At 37.3% G+C, this 20066-nt stretch overlaps 1 protein-coding gene across 1 annotated transcript in view; it reads right to left on the bottom strand.

Annotated features, from left to right (window-relative positions):
* Positions 1–6043: 6043 nt before the first annotated feature.
* Positions 6044–20066, bottom strand: part of trpm2 (transient receptor potential cation channel, subfamily M, member 2) — a 29034-nt gene continuing 15011 nt past the window's right edge. The window contains exons 13-32 of the mRNA XM_041262863.1: positions 19821–19966; positions 19320–19432; positions 18772–18876; positions 17962–18184; positions 17688–17806; positions 17175–17307; positions 15226–15397; positions 14450–14630; positions 11478–11653; positions 11110–11242; positions 10577–10664; positions 10193–10280; positions 9687–9841; positions 9420–9496; positions 8964–8996; positions 8680–8766; positions 8052–8157; positions 7506–7607; positions 6623–6742; positions 6044–6374 (exon numbers count right to left, since the gene is read on the bottom strand). Of these exons, the coding sequence (XP_041118797.1) occupies positions 6249–6374; positions 6623–6742; positions 7506–7607; positions 8052–8157; positions 8680–8766; positions 8964–8996; positions 9420–9496; positions 9687–9841; positions 10193–10280; positions 10577–10664; positions 11110–11242; positions 11478–11653; positions 14450–14630; positions 15226–15397; positions 17175–17307; positions 17688–17806; positions 17962–18184; positions 18772–18876; positions 19320–19432; positions 19821–19966 (2483 nt within the window). The 3' untranslated portion in view covers positions 6044–6248. The remainder of the gene's footprint in view (positions 6375–6622; positions 6743–7505; positions 7608–8051; positions 8158–8679; positions 8767–8963; positions 8997–9419; positions 9497–9686; positions 9842–10192; positions 10281–10576; positions 10665–11109; positions 11243–11477; positions 11654–14449; positions 14631–15225; positions 15398–17174; positions 17308–17687; positions 17807–17961; positions 18185–18771; positions 18877–19319; positions 19433–19820; positions 19967–20066) is intronic.

Below are 20066 nucleotides of genomic sequence, written 5' to 3'. Positions count from 1 at the left end.
GTTCAGTGTCATTCCCTACACCTGTGTAAACTCACACAAGCGGAGCACCTGATCAGCTGTCAGGAAGACTGGCTGTCATTGTTCGTTATCTCTGTTATACCCTTCCCCCCTCACCTGTCTTGTCGCTCCTAACTGGTCCGTTTGATACAGAAACAGTTATTTTAATGCATTACTTTGCAGTAGCACTGCATGCCATAGGTATTTTTTAAGTTAATGCCCCACTGCCCTTCTTATTTTACTGGTGTGTTCTGTAGTATACAAGTATACAAAGCTGAGTATAGCATTAAAAAATATGGTGAAGCATAAATCTGGAAAACCTCATATGCATAGCAAGGTGCTAAACATGGTATAGGACAGTAAATGCATTGCATAAGCTGTAAGGGTAACTAATTTGCTAACTACAGTAACAATCTCACAAAGATATAGAGACTATGGGTCTGGAAAATCAAAATGATTAAGTTATTATGAAACAAACATAATTGAAGGCTATAGTCAGATATTTGATAGTGTCAGAAAAATATATATCACCGGCTTCTCATGAGCATTATGATGTGCTTTGTTTAAGAGAATCAACATTTCAGTGCTTGCGTTTTAGTAAATGTCAATGAGATTACTGTTGCATTGTGGTTTACTTTCCAGGGTGTGTGAAACAGTTATTTTCTTTCAGCACCTATCCAACTTATGTAAGATGTAGGATGAACGTAAGCAGGAGTTAAGCTCTGTGTAGTAACTACAGTCTGTGTTTGAACCTCAGAATACCCTATCTGCGGAGCACCTTCTATCAGCCCTCTATTAAAGTTTGTCAGCTCTGCTGTTTTGTCCATTGTGAATAAACTGGCAAGCAAAAGTGTGCTTTATACTGCAGAATACTTCCAGGATTTATTTTGCATTGCAAATGATTCATGTGACCTCACTTACACTATAGTTTATATTTACACTTGTGTACTGTAGGAATGGGAATATCGGATACTGTAATACAATGTTAGAAGTGCAAGATCATGTAATCCAGTCATACGATTTGTTATATATCATTTCTAATGGTTAAAAACAAAAACTCCTGCAAATAGTTTCAGTTTAGCATGTGTAATACATTCTTTGTGTGTCATCTCTGCAATTCATTTTGTTATCCAAATGGATCATTTTTCAATAAGCATTTATTAAAAAAAAAAAAAAATCTTTCAATTCTGAATTTAATAATTTTACATTGATTTGAAAGTCTTTTTAATGTCACAAGTCTATTGAAAATAGACTTTAGTTAGGGAATAGCATAAAAGGCTGATTGTGTTAAAATGGAGAATACATTATACATTATATCAAAAATAAATAAATAAAAAATACCATTATAATACCAGTATTTTACCATAATCAAACCTTAGCAGAATGGCAACACAATGGAGTTAGACCAGAACTTGAACAGTGTTCCTGATATGGTAGCACACTGTCTGGTACTGATATAATACTGCAATGGATACTAGTGGGGATTGGTTCATATCACTATGAATCCATAAGTACTGCATGTTATTAAATGAACATGTTACCACTGATGCAGCCATTTTATATCCTAGGGTGTGTCCTTCTAAATCAGCCAGAGAATCTGCCATACACTTGTGGGAGAGTCAGGCAGTGACACCTGACACAAGCCTTACTGTGCTATCCTGTCCTCAGAACAGCACAGTACACAGTGATGTCACAAAGCTCTGAGTACTGTAAATGTTTAAGGAGCTCAGCCAAGAATGTTAACCATTCAATAGTAGAACTGAGTTTTATTAACCACACTAAGATGTAGGATGCTTTACCAGCCTTACATTTCATGACCAGCAAACACAGCTAATATTATACACGTTTGTGTGTGTGTGTGTGTGTGTGTGTGTGTGTGTGTGTGTGTGTGTGTGTGTGTGTGTGTGTGTGTGTGTGTGCGTGTCCAGATTCTGTGCCTGGAGGGAGTTTTTCAGGCATCCTTGGCATTCTTATTTAAATCTTTTTAGGGAACTCACTGAACTGGAAAACCCTGTGGGCAGGTTAAAAGCTGGCGATTAGTGTAGATCAGCTGATGAATTAGCTCAAAGAGCACAGCATTTTTACAGAACATAAGGATTTTCAATAATATACCTGTTGTAATAAAGGGGAGTTATAATAAAGGGGAGAAGTATAGTGGGAGGTTTAACCCTGCCATGCTTGGCTGAAAAATAAACCATTATTGAAGTTACTGGCAGGATATTAAAAACGTAATAATTGAAAAAATAAAAAAGTCTGTGCCTCAGTTCATTCACAGATCAGTTTGTACAATCATTCTTTACTGTATTAAAGCATAAACTGCAGAATAAAGGGCTTTTATAAAAACCAATATCAATTTTGTATCAATTTCTGTTTTATTATTGTGTGTCAGGAGGGAGTGTAGTTTTGACAATGTCTATTCTGAGTTTACTGTCAGGGGCATGAGATAAGCAGAGGCATAATTCCGTAGAATCTCACAGAAACCCAGAACACCGGTGAAAACACACCGTGCAAGGACGGAAACAACTGGAGCCATGCCGCCCTGTCTTCTGTTCTCATTGTATATTATCTGTTGAATAATAACATCTTTGAATGCCACGTATGTAAAAATGAAACTAAACTACTTATTAATAACCATATTAATGAAACTCTCTTATGCATAAATGAAGACGCAACCCGGCGTCCGGAGCTCAGGTGTGCGTTCTACTGAGATCGGTGTTAGCTGCTCTGTTTCAGCCATCTACGTTTTTTAAATAGCTTGTATGAGATGGAAATGGCATCACAATAAACTAAGCTATACTGTTTAATCATTCTTCTTTAACTAAATATAGTGCAGTTAGCTGTATTATACAATTACCTGTATAATACTGTTTACTCACACTGAATGAAGGTTGACGTGAATGTGGTATTTACCTCCGTAGTCCAATTTGTGCTTGACTCATGTTAAAGTTTCAGGGATTTTCCTGTGAATCAAATGATCATTTTTGCAGGTATATTGAGAGTTTCCTGTCTGGAACATTGCATAGATTTACTTTATCCCATTTTGTTTGTATTTAATCATTTTTTCTTACCACTTTTCTGCACTCGGCATGTTTAATAGTACCTCCTGCAAATTGCATCGCTGGGGCAATCTCTGAGCAAGCCTGAGAAAGGTGTAACATCTGCAGTTTGAAAATGACCAACAGGTTACAGATTTGCAATAGGGAAGTCTCTAACCTAAATAACATTTACTTCTGCTCACATTTATGGGATTTGTCCTTAACAAATGCATTTTATTATATTAATTATAACACATACACAATCATAAAATAAAAAGATGTCAACACGTATTTTATGATTAATATTTTTATTGTCCAAATATTAGGGGTTTAATCCCCAAATATATATATATATATATATATATATATATATATATATATATAGAGAGATGAGAGAGAGAACTGAGGAGAGCACCAGAGAGAGAGAGAGAGAGAGAGAGAGAGAGAGAGTAAACATGTGGCACCTGTCACTAATTTTTCAAGAATGTATAAAAGACTTAAAGTCTTCTACTTTCTCTCTATATATACACTGAGTGTACAAAACAGGAACACCTGCTCTTTCCATGAAATAGACTGACAAGGTGAATCCAGGTGAAAGCTATGACCCCTTATTGATATAACCTGTTAAATCCACTTCAATCAGTGTATATGAAGGGGACCCAGGTTAAAGAAGGATTTTTAAGCCTTGACACAACTGAGACATGGATTGTGTATGTGTGTAAAACCACATGAGTACATGCATCCATCATGCAGCGTGTCAACATTGCAGGCTGGTGGTGGTGGTGTGATGGTGTGGGGTGTGTTTTCATGGCACACATTGGGCCCCTTGATAAAAGTGGAGCAACGTTTGAATGCCACAGGATATCTGAACATCATTGCCAATCAGGTGCATCCCTTCATGGCAGCAGTGTATCCATCTGCTAATGGATTTTTTCAGCAGGATAATGCCCCATGCCACAAGGCTAGGATTGTCCAGGAATGGTTCCACGAACATGACAGTGAATTCAGCTTGCTGCAGTGGCCTGCCCAGTCACCAGATCTCAATCCAATTGAGCATCTGTGGGATGAGATGGAATGAGCTATTCGGAGTAGAGATCCACTACCAGCCAACTTGACAACTGTGGGAAACAATGGAGTCAACATGGGCCAGTATCCCTGTGGAACGCTCTCGACACCTTGTAAAGTCTATGCCCCGACGAATTGAGGCTCTTCTGAGGGCAAAGGAGGGTGCAACTCAATATTAGGAAGGTATTCCTAATGTTTTGTACACTCAGTGTATATATATAGGCTGTATTTACTTATATATGAGCATATATACAGACACAGTCAAAAAATATAAAACTTTTAAGAAACTCTTCATTGCATTGTCTTTATAAACAATATTGTGTCACTTTTATGAAGATAAGCTGTACAAAAGTATTGAAAAAATACAAATATATAAATCCCAAGGAAAGATCAGGTCATGCAAATAAAGGATTCAGATCTGTGTCCAGTGGCACGCTGTCGTCTTTGATTAAGAGGAACATACTAAAAACATCTGAGGTTTCAGGAACAATTTTAATGATCTACACCTATAAAACTACCCCCATTTGACAAGATCATGAAAATAAGAGATCTGCAAAAGTGTAGTTGAATGATTGTGAGAATGGCAGGATGAAGACTCTCCTCTTTGTACATCATTATAATAGACCCGCCCACTATCCCCCACCATGTACCTGACAATTTATCCAAGTATCTTAACTTAAAAAAATTAATCTTACATTTCTGAGTTTTAGTTTCTAATGAGATATTGGCATTGAATTTGGAACATACATAGCTGAACTTACTGTTCTCTCAGTCAAGGCTGATTAAAGTCAAATGAAGCCCAGGGTTAGTGATTATTTAAGCAGTGGTTCCTATCCCTGGTCCTGGGGACCCCCTGTGGCTGCTGGTTTTCATTCCAACTGAGCTCTCAATTACTTAACAAGACCCTTAATTTAAGTGATAATTTGCTTAATTAGACCTTAATTTTTTCAGCTCTTAAACAGTTGCAGATGTCAAGTTAGCTATAACATCGTATAAGTAACTTGAAATCTGTAACTGTTTAAGAGATGAAAACAATTACAAAAGGTCTAATTAAGCAAATTATCACTTCAATTAAGGGTCTAGGCAAGTAATTGAGAGCTCAGTTGGAAAGAAAACCAGCAGCCACAGGGGATCCCCAGGACCAGGGATGGGAACCACAGATTTAGAGCCCTACTTTACATCAATAGTAACACAATAACGTTCTCAACTTAATACTATATTTGTACAGTATTCCTTATTTTATATCAGCCTGGGGCTGAAGATGTTAGGGCTGTGCTACATGAAGCTGGAATTCTACATTTCCAGATGTATATATTACATTTAAAAAAAACAGAAAGATTGTACAATGCATTTATTTGTTTTGAAGTAATGCTTATTCTTAATTGCAATTGCTTTTCTTTGACTTGGAATAAGTGTTTATATAGCATATATTTACTTATGAATAGCATGTCTGTATTGTGTGTTCCTTACCACTACAGCTCACAGAGAAACTATGTTAATTTTCCATTGTAGCTGGCATGCTGCCATTTTCTGTCAGTGGGAGATCTGCATTGACGAAGATAGAAGTTTTGTAAAAGGAAACTTCCTACTTATGGAAAACAGTGTCTGTTTATGACAGACAAAAGACAACAACTGGTTGCTTTCATTAGGGGGCAACATTAGGCACAGTCCTCTCTTCAATGCCACCCACACCTGTGTGTAATTGTATAACATTGACTTTTGAAATCAGCTTGCTGGAAAATATTAAATCTACAAACATGATCAGTCTTATATATGTGCTACTAACAGTCTGATCCTGTTGACAAAATGTAATAAAGTGCTCTCAGGATCTTTGGCAAAATAGTTGTTAATGATTAATGAATTAATTCATTTTAAAAAATCAACTATAATGTTCTTTAAAAAAAAAAAAAAAAAAAAAAAAAAAATCATGTTTTAAAGCACAGACACATTTCTTTATATATTTCCTATTGGACCATATTTTCCATTGTTTTGTAGTAAGGAATTAAGTAAGGAAAAAATAACCACCTGTTTCCTATGTATATTTTACTCTTAAATGACATTCCTTTTCGTACTGCATGTTACATTTAACTTAAACAAAGGGTATTTTTAAGCTCATAAGACCAAACTTTTCAGCAGTGTGAGTCATGTGCGTCAGTAATGCGCATTATGGATTTGAGCAACTTTCTGCAGAATGTCTTTGTGGTTTCCATACAGAGGGATCTTTTGATCCACTACCTGCCATCTGACAGATATGTCTGTATTGGAGTCTTGTAGACACTGCAAACAACAACAGAAACATCCATTAAACATGGGCACACCTTTAACTTCACCCATCTCTTAAAACTGCGATTTTTTTCTTCCAAGGAATCATATTTTAAGGTTAAACAGAACATGAATGTGGGGCACTGCAGAGTTAACATGCACAACATTTGGGAATCTACACGCTCAAATCCTAGTAATATTTTAACTGTCTAAACAGTGGCAGAGATTAATTACAGAGACAGAAGGAACAGAAACACACTTACCATTGTATTTAAATATTCAAGCACTGAGTGCTTGGTATTATCAAAGTGTATATTGATTGCAGTAGTCTCAACCCATGCATTATCTGTGTTCCTTGGGTCATCAACATATCCCTCATAAACCTAGAACACAGAACACTGGCAAGTTAGCATAATCAAACAGAACACTGGCAGGTTAGAATCAAACAGAACACTGGCATGTTAGCATAATCAAACAGAACACTGGCAGGTTAGAATCAAACAGAACACTGGCATGTTAGCATAATCAAACAGAACACATAGGTATGACAAATTACAATAAAAACCATGGCAAACCATGCATCATGTATGCATGGAAATCATTGGAAAATGACTATTCAAATGTATAGTTAATGTAGAAGGGTAGTGCCTTTCTTCAACAACAGGGGCCATCCATACCTTTAAAACACTGAATCAAGAAATCAGCCAAAACATGTATCTATATGTTTCTCATAGTTTCACAATATGTGTATTCATTGTTGATATACAATAAGTGGGGCCACAAGGCTTTACTGGGAGAGAACACGGCATGAGGAGGTGTACAGAGCAAAAGGGAGAATGTAGATGTTTTTAGTCTTGCATACAGATCTTACTCACGTTTCTCTCTCATTCTCACTTCCTGTATCCCCTTAATAAAAGGTCAACCTCAATCAATATATGGGAACCCAAAATCGCCCAGATGCAAACCTCAATTAATTCAAACCTCCATTAATTTAAAGGTGTAGACACACATTTCAAAACATAGTTCTACTGATACATAGTGCAACTAATTTAAGTTACACACTGCATTGCCGGCCCTATTCACAAAGCTTTGACGTGCAAGGCAATGATTGGAACATCTTTCACGTTCCTGTTCAAAGGACGTTACCTTGGTGGCGGCCCCCAGCATGCTCTGGACCTCTTCCTGTAGCTTGGTGTTTAGCAGCTGCTTCAGTCTTTTTGGTAAAGTCTCACCCAGCTGAAGCACTCCCTGTAAGAAAATGACCCAAAGAAAACAATGAGAAATGCCCGTTCACTGAACAAAAAACAACTTGGTATGAGTATGGAATGTCGTTTTCCTGTTCTTTAAAATTCAATTTGTATAAACAGCAAATGTGGTTATTTATTTGGTTTATTATTAGGGGCAGGGTGTTACAGGGGGGCAGGTGGCAGTCAGTAGTTATGCTGTGGTGTATCAGTTGTATTCTGACATTGGAAATAATTCTGAGAGCTCAGCTGAGCCCTCAAGAAGGATTACACTTCTGAGTTTGAAATAAATCACTGGGACGTAAAGGCTGAAACAGAGAATAAGATATACAAACTGAAATCGTCAAGACGAACACATATAAGCAGTATCATGTCCTTGATTATTGTATCCAGAAGACCTATTTCAAACCTTTTTATCATTTTTGTTTTTTGTGTGTGTGGTACATACCCCTGGAAAGGCCCAAAGCTCAAATTCTTTGCGCTTGATGGCAATGAATTCCAAAACTTTCTTTGTGCCTGTCTTGGAAACAGAGTTATCCGTGCTCCTCTTCCAGCTAGAAGTACCAAAATTGGCAACAATACCAGTCAAAGGAGAACATTCTAGAACATAGTGCCCAGAATACAGCATATTGTCCTTTGATCCAGATTGTTAGAGTGCAACCCAAAAGCTGGCTAAGGTATCAATACTGTGATTACATGCAACTTAATAATATCAATTTAATAAAACTCTTTCTTCTGACAAATGGAAATTGCAATTCCATAGACTGCTTCTCTAATTGTGATGCATCCCCTGACAACATTCTTTAAATTCATAATAAACTCTGAGCATAACATGTATTCATTATAAACAGACACAGCTTCATCACGTGGATAGGTTTGCTTGGATGAATAAGCGTTAACATGTACCATTAATCGAAACTTCGTTCATATGAAATAAACCTTAATTAACCAAATTCTGTAGGAAGTCGCGTAGCACTTTACGAGTTTATTAAGACAGCCATGGTGTACAATTCAAAGTGAATCAGTAAACACAAAACACAGTAAATAGATTAGTATCCTTTGAAAATGTATCTTACCGTGTAATGATTGGGTCCAGGGCACGATTGGGTCCCAGCCAGTATAACTTGCCCCTTCCTTCCAAACCAGTCCTCCCCACTGGGTTTCTGAAAATAAAAGTGGCAAATTAGTCAGGAAACATAAATGAATCTGCAATTTTACAACGATAGTAAGCAGAAGTTTATAACATTTAAGTGTATTTTTGTTTATTTATTTATTTAAGCATTGTTTGTATTTGATGGGTTACAGAAGCTAATAATCCATTCTTAGTTTCTCTACGGAAAAAAAGCTGCTTAAGGCTTACTTGCAGTTCGCTGTGGAGGCAACGTCAGAAGATCTGGGGGAAAAAAAAAACACACATTTCGGAAAACATTTATAAAGCAGCAGGATATATGTAACCTTTTGAGTCCAGCATTTCAGCTCAGGTCATGACTCCAAGAAACGGCTGTTTCTACAAAAGTGAAGTGTCCCAGAGTCCAAAGGAGAATCTAAGAATCTATCATACATAAGACTATCACTAATCTGAACCAGTTCAGAATAGACTGTTCATAAACTGTTCCATACTAAAAATGCTATGTCTAGTTCTTGTTATGTTTTTAAAACTCTCCGAATGTATAGAGTTTGCTCTGCTGTACTAAGAAAAGATAAGGTCCTGCCTATTTTGTGTGAAAGAAATTGCAGTTTCACAACAATGCACCTCTTGATGTCTTTTATTGTTTGTTGACAGGCTTGTAAGATGTTTTTAAAGTAAAGTACTTACTCATTGTGAATCTCACTGTTTACTGTTGATACACTATCTGAATTATAAACTGTAGGATTGTATGCATCAAACTGTACCTGTAAAAAAACATATGTATATATTATTTTTGTAATACATGGAAACCTTCAATAATTTAAACAAAACAAATCACTTTAACTCAAGTCTGAATACCAGATCCAGGCAATTCCCTGTACAAGCTCTAAAACATGATCCACATGCACTGCATGAAAACTTGATAAAATAAAAACATCTTTAAAAAACAATGACCTCCCAAGGTACTTTCTCATCCGGAACTGGGAAGCGTTTCACACTGGAAGCAGGATAGAGGAGCTGTCGAGCATTGAGGTGATACTGAGGTTTTCCATCCTCACTCTCCTCTGTGGAGTTCATGTCTGCTGCATCGATGCTTTTACTGTTGGATGCTGACGAAGGAAATAATATATATATTTTTTTAGATAATATCTTAACATCTTGAAATACTAGGTACAACATAGTTAACTTATTTAACAAAAGTTAACGGTGAATGTATTACTTCACTTAAACTAATTTTTCTTAACAGTGAAATTCAGACTTTGATTAACACTCTTTACATTTAATCAGTGAAAAATCTAATTTTTTTTTTTTTTTTTTTACCCAGGGCGCCAGCAATGTCCCACAACAACACTTCTCTCTCATAGAGGCTAGACAGTGCACTATTTCAAACAAACAAAGGTAAATAAATGACTTTGTAGTATAATAGTGATAACAGCATTGCTGTGGCTTATAGAACTTACAAATTAGTGGCACTTCGTCTTGATAACCATAACCTTTATTCTTTAGAGCATTCATAATCCAGTTTAAAGCTTTAGCAGACTGAAACGCCTAAATAATGCAAAAAATAATAATAGATTACAATACAATTAAATTAGCATCAAACACTAATATGTTGTTCTAATTAAAGTTTCATAAGGGTTATACTGAAAAACAATAAACTCCACAAGGAACTTAGTTAACGTGAAAAGTTATTTTTTAATGTTTTTGTCAATAACTAAAGTTTGATATTCATGAAACTTTACTTGACTGTTGTTCATGAATTTGAAAGTTTTAACAAATCAAATCAGAGTTAAGGCTTTGTGAATCGGACCTTGTCGTTTAAAAGGAAGTATTAAAGGAAAAACCTGTTCTTCGAGATGGGCCAGTCTCTTCTCTACAATACCACATTGTCTTTCCTTGTCTCTTTCCAAAAAATCCACTATCATGCCAACTCTGAAAAAAGAACCAAAAGCATATGAAAAACCCCGCAGGAGAATGAACTGTAAAATAGTAAAATCAATGTGAAAGTATAGTAAAGCACAGCTTAATCACAGAGACAGAACAAAGTAAAGGTAACATGAAATAGCACTCCTAATTGAAGGGAAGGGAAGCACTCCAATACAGATACACATACAAATTGCCAAGTTTCCACAGCACTTAGAAGCATATATTTCTTATTGCATGCCATGCATTTTTCCATTTCCCTCTGGTTCTGTTTTCTCAAACTACCTCCAGGTCCAAAACCAGATCTCATATCTGTCAAAATCCCCCCAGGACCAGAGTTGTCCTTGCCTGCCATATTGTAAGAAATATGTCTGGGATGAAGTCACATGAGTGGCTGGCAATGACAGGAATCGATCAGGTATTGCTACTGTCAATGAATCTCTAGGTGTCATACTTTTCTGAAGTGTCCCGTATCTTGTTATCACTGCTCTTATTCAGTTCGTTATGCAGGTCTGTCAGATAGTTTTCTTTCATGAAAGACTCCCATGAAAGCAGCCCAGTTTCTTCATTCCCTGGCAACTTCTCCTCTAAACAACAAAATACTATTTAGAATGTGGAGGTCACCAGTGGCTAACCTAGTCAAGGGTCACATTTTCTGAGAAGGAAAATAATTAACAGTAAACAAGTAAGCATCAAATTATACAGGAAGCAGCAGTACAGTAATATAATATAGACATATAATCAGCATATTTGTCTTTGCACTTTAAGAACAGGTCTTTGAGTGTTTGTGACTATGAAGGCAGGGAAGGTGTTATTACTTACTGAACTGCTTGCGAGTCTTAGGTTTGCAGAAGATGTGCTCTATGAGCAAGTGGAGGTGACTAAAGATGATCAAAGGGGGCGGGAATAGGGGCTGGCTGTAGTACTCCACAATCAGGCCATAACGCTGGAACTTCCAGATCTTGTCTGTATTGTCCTGGACATCTTGGAATGTGTAGCTGTTACACACACACACACACACACACACACAAATAATAGTTATTTACAGTTTAATAAATAATTACCTATTTATATATATATATTATCTATATTATATATATATATATATATATATATATATATATATAATATATATTAACCCTTTTGAAAATACAAACAACTGCCAGTGAGCAAGTGACCAGCTAGGATTATGAATTGAAGCACAATTACAGTGATTTAAAATCCATCTTTTAGCATTGGCAACCCTGTCACTGATCCCACATTTTGCTCAGAATGAGCTGGACGGGTTAACCGCACATGTGAATCAATGTGAATCCACACTAAAATGGTTATTAAAACGTCACTGTTTTCTAAAATTCAATTTGACGATGTAACCAAATATGATGGCCAGGATATAAAGTGGATTGTGCAGTAGTGAGCAAGCCAGACGGATAGAGCTGTACAAAAACAAAACAAACAAACAAAAAACCTTTGATAACTGTACCGTATGAGCTTCAAAAACATGTTCTTTTATTTATTTCTGTTTTTTTTTTTAAATTTTTTATTCACTTATGCTGTATCAGCTATATTTAAACAAACTATATAAAGTCTGCGGCTTTGACATTATAGTCCCCTGTTGGTAACAACAGCCTTCCCTCGGGGCAATAATTTACCACTATAGTCCTCCTCTCCAGTCCATACAGTCTGTTAAGTCTTGTGTTATGTTTGAACGAAATTAGCCTGGAAGCACCAGCAACATATAAAAAACAAACAAGGAACCAAAATGCCCTCAAGAAAAAAGGGGCACCAGTAATCATGTTGCAAGTGCTAAACTTTGGGTATCCCTCATTTAAGGTGGACTTACAGCTCCATCTACTGGACTATAGGTGTTACACAGTAAATACTTAGAGCATAAGTTTTCTGTCAAAAAAAAAAAAAGAGATAAGTAATACTTATAAAAAGAGAAACAAAATGTTTTTTAAACGGTGAAAAAATATTTTAAAACTGAGATACTGTGGATGTGTTCACGCTTCCTGAAAAAATGCGACTAGACCAGAAGTGACGTATTGCTGTACGTACAGTCATATTGAGGAATCAAGAGAGCGCGAATTTTAACAGTTTGAGTTGCTATTTTTTTGGCAGTGATTGTGGGCTACAAGGACCACAAAACTAGAATATCGTTTATTATTTGCACGTGTTAAATACAAAAGAAAAAGTGAGCAAGAGAAAACTAAAAAATCTGACGTTTTAGTCCTAACGGGACCTTCTCAAAGAGAAAGCACTGTAGACCTCAGGTAGGCTGAGGAAGCTGAGCTTGTAACCGTCTTTAACAGGAAGTGAAGTGTGATTTAATACTGTACTGTCGGGGCAGGTAAACAGATAGAAATACAGTTGTCTTCGAAAGCGTATATTCCCCAATGTATGTAAATTTCCCTACCATTGGGGTATGTCAATTTTTGACGACAACTGTACACACACACACCTGGAGCCACTGCCCCTCGCTTTCTTTTGTTTTTAACATGTGAAACAATAAAGTATGTTTTAGGTTTTGAGTTCCTTGCATGCACGGACTTGGCTTAGAAATCCTACCGCACCCACGAGCGAAACAGTTCGGAAACCTGTGGATATGATGACCAGAAAGCTGGAGTTACTGCAACCCTCACAAACGCCTTATAGCTTGGAGATCACCGGTTCAAATCCATGCTATGCCACTGCCGACCGTGGATGGGAGTTTCCAGGGGGCGGTGTAGGGGTTAGGTTGGCCTGTACGCAATTCAGAACTGCGTGGTCCTCCAACGCTGTAAATTCTGGATACGGCTGCACAGCGGGCTTGCATGGTGAAAAAAGCAGAGGGCTGACGGCACTCGTTTCAGAGGACGCAAGTGTTCATCTTCGTCACTCACGAGTCAGTTATGTGGTTACAGCGGTGAGCCAGGTTGGATAATAATTGGACATTCCAAACTGGGAGAAAATTGGAAAATGATAAAAAAATAACTTAAAAAAAAAATGAATTAGCAGCCGAGCACGCATTGTCACGAGATGTTATTTTAAGACAATAATAATCAATCAGACAGGTTTTCCACCTGTCATATTTATAAAATCTCTAATAATAAGAATAATAATAATACAAATACAAAATACCCATATATACATAGGGGCGGTGTGTACCTGCCACAAATGCCTTGAGCTTATGTATTTGTATGTGTTACTGTGTTGCATAAAAGGCGCTATAAAAATGATGATTATTAATAGTATTGATTATTTATTTGTTTTATGGAGACAGTGGTTACCCTTTAAAGGGGTGGATACTGAAGCTTGCCCTAAATCCAACCTCACCTGTGGAGAAGCACTATAACGAGGCACATATAGGGACCAGGGCTGTGACAGAGAACCTTTGGGGTGCTTAAAAGCAGCTTTTTATTTTCCTGTCTTCCCCTTCACCGCTAATGCAATGAACAGGTTGAGGACTTGGTGAGGCAGACCCGGACCCGGTCAGATAAGAGTGGTGTATAGACGTTATGTTTCAGGCATCCTCTGCTGCAGCAAACCACAGCTCAACTCCTGCTATTTATTCAAAGAAATGTTGCACAACACTCACAATGCTAGGGATCTTGCTAAGATGACGCAACAAATATTTAAATTAGTATATGGTGGCTTTCTTCTTTAACATATTTTACCTTTGTACATAAGACAAAATGATGTAGCAACGAAAATAAAAATTGTGTTATGTTTGCGCTGCGACTTGCGCATCAGTACATCAACCCCTGAGTATTTAGCAGAGCCTCAATGGTCACATTTTGTACAAAAACACTCACTTGAACATTGCGATCAGAAGGTTGAGTAGCAATATGTTTGCAAAAAGCAGGTAAATGCAGAGCAAAATGATGGTGATCCACTGTGGGAAAGCAGGCTGGTTATCGGCACCGAGAATTGGGCACTTTGGTTTCAGAGGGTCAGTGCCATTTACAGTACACTGACTGATGTCAAAATCAGTATCTGCAAAGAAGAAAAGAAGAACAAAGGATTTAACTAAGACTGTAGATGGTTAACCGAGTGTCAATTTCTTGACAATGAAACCTGAGGGGAGTGAACCTCTGAGGCTGTATACTAATAGACTTTGAGTACAAATATACGTTGGCTCTGAGTGGGTGCCATACAATAGCTATTCGAAGTAAAACGGAGATATAGACCATATACTTTATAAATACTGTGTCCTAAACCTTTAATCAGAAATCATATCTTATTCTGTATAAAAATAAACAGTACAAATCTGTGAAAAGAGAGCTCTTGTTTCATAGCCATCTAAACCCTGTTTATGTTCAGTAATATGAAGAGTATGTTGATATTTAATTGTTCAATTTAACTTACAGTTTTAACACTTGCTGTTGAAAAAGAAGCTCTTGACTTATTTCATATTCTCTTGTGGCGTTCAAGAGTTTAATTTTTTAAACAGAAAAGTACACATCAGCCTAATGCACTTCTAATAAAGGCTGTAACCCACTACTGACTGCTTACATACTCGCACCCCAGGCTCATGTGCAGTGCAAGTTTATGTGCAAGAGGCTTCACACTGGCATTGCTCTGTACATACTATCAATTTTTGACGGTATCTGGCCAAATATGGTGAGGTATGGTTCGTAGACAGCACCCCGGAAGATCCAGTCCAGGCGCTCCTCATTGTGGATCAGGATGGCTTGGTTGGCAACTCCATACGCCACCACCCAAACCGCCAGCAAAAACAGGAAGAAGAAGATATCCTTCATCTGCAATAGGAGGGGGAATGAGTTGGTACACTGAAAGAAGCTGGTGTGCTTTTCCAATGGTACAGGACTGTACTGCTACTACTGGAGGACTATACTATTTCTGTGATACTAATACAGCCATAGATATGTAGGCCAGGCTAGATAAGCCAAGGTATAAGAACCAGCACCATCTACAGCAGCACTGTATTGCCAGCAATACAAAACTAAACTTGATTGTTTATATCATATACTAGCTGGTTCTTATTTTGTTAAAGACACTTCAGCAGTTCTAGCCTGTGTTATATATGTCTGTGTTAGGCAACTGGAAGAGAAGAGCAGCTCCTGAACTCAGTCAAAACATAGTGACAGAAAGTATAACAGATCTATAAATATAACAATATATATATATATATATATATATATATATATATATATATATATATATATATATATATATATATATATATATATATATAAATAGCTCCATAGAGAAACCTCCAGATACATTTCAGATTCTCATATTCATTTCTCATATGAAAGCTGAAATATATACATTGCTGTGCAAAAGTCTTAGACATGTTGCAATTTTCTACTCTGATGCATTAGGAGTAGGGCTTCTGTTTTTCAGGTTTTATTAACTGTATTTTTCGGTACTTATTTTTAGTTATTTGAGTTTTATGTCAATATTTTTTTCAGGCTTTCGTTTTTGATATACTATATGAAATTAGTGTTTTCAGTTACTTTTCAAAATGGTTGAGGTTTTTTTTTTTTTTTTTTGTAAAAATGTGTATAGTAGTAACCGACAGTACTTGCACGCTTAAGTTGTACCTTCTTTCCTTTGCTGTCTTCCACAAAGAAATCTCTAGAATCACGGGCACATTCTTCTGGGGTTTTTGTGTGTAGGCATTTTTGTACATTTCATCACAGTTCTGTTTTAAATCCTCTGTATCTTAACTGTAATACAGCTTTAAATCCTGCTAACAAGCCTCCATCCTGATTGTAATCTTGTTTTAAATCTCGCAAGCGGAGTCTCCAATAGAAATGGAAAAACATTGAGTGAAATAGCCTGCATTACTCGATTTTCAAGGTGTGGTATCCAAAGCATAATCAATAAGTACAGAGAAACATCTGTAATTTATAAACCCAGGACTGGAAGACCCAAAAAGCTGTCTAACAATGATGAGCAATACTTGAAGATAATATCCTTCAGGAATAGAAAGAAGACAAGCATTGAATTGACAACAGAACTGGCAGAAGGCATAGGTGTTGTTGTCCATCAAAATCAACAGTACGAAGGTCACTCTTGAAATCAAGACTTAAAGACAACGATACCTGTGCCTTCTGCCAGTTCTGTTGTCAGTTCAACACTTGTCTTCTTTCTATTCCTTAAGGCTATAATCTTATTGCTCATCCTTCTTAGACAGCTTTTTGGGTCTTCCAGTCCTGGGTTTGTCAATTACAGATGATGTTTCTCTGTACTTGTTGGTTATGCTTCGAATACCACACCTTGAAAATCAAGCGATGCAAGCTATTTCACTCAATTTTTTCCCCTTCTTTATGTAAGTCAAGGTTGTTATAATAGTAGAAAACACTAGTGGAGGCTTTGAGTAAATTGCTGGTGCTTGTAATGCATCAGTGTAGAAACATGCAACATGTCTAAGACTTTTGCACAGCAGTGTATATATCTATTTTTTGTAAATGTAAAACAGTTTAGTAGTTTGAGGAGGTAGTGTCAGAATCTGGAAGTGTTACACTATTAAACATAAAGAGGTTACTTTTGTTACAGTCCTGAACCTACCATTCTTCTCACTATGATAATCTTTGGTCCAAGATTTTTGTTGACTGTAAAGATGGCCATCAGGCGCAGGCACCAAATGTTAAAATCAAGGGCAAGAATGATCCGACCCTCATAGAAAGCAGTGGTGGTCAACCTGAAAACAGTTTAAATCAATTGTTCATCATTATACAAACTGATAATCTGAATATACAAATAAAATATAAAATTTACATGTTTTTAGGGGTTACAATATGTAATGGCTGAAATGGCTAAAAACAAAATATAATTGTGTGAAGGCTTTTTTTGAAATGTCACCTGCAACCCTCTTGCTGATCAGGAGGACCTTTATTCCCACTTTTCTATTGATGATCATTTATTTCTAGTTATACTTGAAATTTGCAGATGCCCTCCATCGTCAGCACCACGATACCCCCTTACCAGAAATCTTAGCAATACCTCCCGGCACAAATATCAAGTTAGCAAAGCAGTGGTTTAAAATAATTACAGTACAAAAACCTAATGAGACCCACAAACCTGCATGCTAGTCCAGCTATGAAGAAACAAATCGAAACCACATCAAACTGGTTCCATGGGTCACTGAAGTAATTGACTGCCTTCCTACGAAACCCAAATCCATCTGGATCATGAACAAACTGTTCATGAGAAAACAAAGAAAATACATTTGTATACTGCAAGTAGGCAGTCCATAAAAAGAGGGCATAACAATTACAAAAAGAAACATTTACTGTGTCTAAATTAATCATCAATAAGACTTCTGTTCACAGTTTTCGAATATCCACTCGCTCACCTGCCTAATCTCCTCACAAACCATAGTAAAGAGCCAGATGTAGAGCAGTATCTCCTTCCACGATGGCTTGACCTGGAAATCGATCATCAACACATAGGCAAACAGCCAGAGGAACCCGAAGTAGGACAGGACGTTCCAGTAGAAGACGACCGAGGGAGAGCTGTAGAAACCTGTGAGGCGGCTGCAACGTGTCAGTGGCTTCAGGATCTCCTCAGAGCGTCCCCTGAAGAGTGTAGAACAAAGAGCAAGGCTGCATCATAGTAATATAAAAGGCAAACAAGCACTCCTCACAGAACAGTGAAAATACGATTTGGGATAACATTAATTATGCAAGTACACAGTAGCAAAAAAAAAATCTGACATGTGGGGCCTGACTCAATACAAAAGTAAATGGCTGTTTCCTTCAGGGATAGAGACTCACTTACATGAGAACTGCAGGTTTTAAGTGCTATCACACACATTTATTAACAACTATAAACCGCAAACAAAAGAGATTACTAAACAAAAAGGCACAGTGGCCAAAATAAAATGTCTACACAAACAGCACAGTATACCTTCACCAATATTAAATCTCCTAACACCCGTGATTACCTGTTTAATACACCTGTGGCTGGAGCCTCATTAACCATTAATCATTTAGTTACTGCATATTTTCTGGCAGGGAGTAATTTAACCCCCTCCCTGCCAATCCAATTCCCACCCCCCTCTACCACACACACACGCACACACTTTATACCGGGAGGGCTTCTGCCCTGCGACACCAATCCATAAATACTTGAACTGGAAATTATAGCAAAAGTAGAAGCTGACCAAGATCGGGATTGCAGATTTTTGTCAGTGGAGCTCAGTGCCACAGAGTCATTGCTGTCCATAATGTCTCTTTCAGGGTTTCTCTTTTTGATCTCCTCGTCCCGTCTAAAATTCAAAGAAAATACTTTACAAAGATTAGAAGACTGAATTATATGCTAGAGAATACAGAAAGATACAGTAGCTATACCATATGTAGTTTGAACTTGGGCTCATATCCACAAAAGCTTATACCCAAGTGCCAAGTATACAGCATACACAGTACATTATAGCACAGTAAAAAAAACCTGCAATGTCACATAACTAGCAGAAAACAATATACTGAATATTAACTCAAAAATAATTTTTAATTTTTTGTTGTTTATTCTCTACACTTAATCTATGTATTTGGTGTAAACTTTGTCTGGGATTTTAAAACCAAATTGGTGCCCAGTAAGAAGTCAATAATTATTTTGTTTCCAATTCTGAACTCTTAGCTGGTCAGCCGCTCACCAGCAGTTGCAGGCTTTCCACCAGTACATTTTTGTTATCTTCTGTAAACAGAAACATACCTGAATGTGATGAGGCCAGTGTAGATGAGAGGAAAGATAAACATGCATAACAACACCTTCCACATCCTGGTGTCCACCGCCAGCTCTCCCCACCAGATCTGTGTAAGAAGGGTCTAGAAGGGTAGAACAATGGAACTTTCGTTTAATACAGGACAGTATGATGAGACATCATGCAAAGCCTTCCTTCAGTAATCAACTGCAGTTGAGTTGTATAAATAGTTATGTCTGCCTGCTCCATAAACCTTCCCAGCACTTTTTCACTGTGCTTTTACTTTTGAACGTTGTTGTCCAAACTGCCTTTTTATCTGAACTGGAGGAGTGTGTGCCCATAATGTTGGGCTAGTGTTTGATCTGGTGGGCATGTACTTCACATTATCTAAAACACCTGTTTATTCAGTCTCAGGTTTACTTTCTCTGCTACACTTTCTAGCTGGTATTCCATGCAGTTACTCTGATCTGCCTCTATAGACGGACTGCCCCATGTGAGGAGTAGAGCTGCACCTGGACTCCTCCTTGTGCCACAAAGTTTTTGTTGTCAGCCTCCAGAGCCAGACGCAGGCAGGTCGTGTCCCCCCAGGCCCCTGACTCCCGGGTCAGCAGTTTTTGGGCACGAAGTTCATCTCTCCGATGGCACTCTGTAAACACCCCTGGAAGTATGGAAAAGATCATTTTAGTTTTCCCTAACCTACCTCTTACCACATCACAAAACTGAAACAAGAAATAGTGTGTTTGGTGTCTGTCTACATA

The sequence above is a fragment of the Polyodon spathula genome, chromosome 11, assembly GCF_017654505.1.
Source record: "Polyodon spathula isolate WHYD16114869_AA chromosome 11, ASM1765450v1, whole genome shotgun sequence".
Classification (NCBI taxonomy): domain Eukaryota; kingdom Metazoa; phylum Chordata; class Actinopteri; order Acipenseriformes; family Polyodontidae; genus Polyodon; species Polyodon spathula.
The sequence above is the reverse complement of the archived record's forward strand: the minus strand, read 5'-3'. Positions and strand labels throughout refer to the sequence as shown.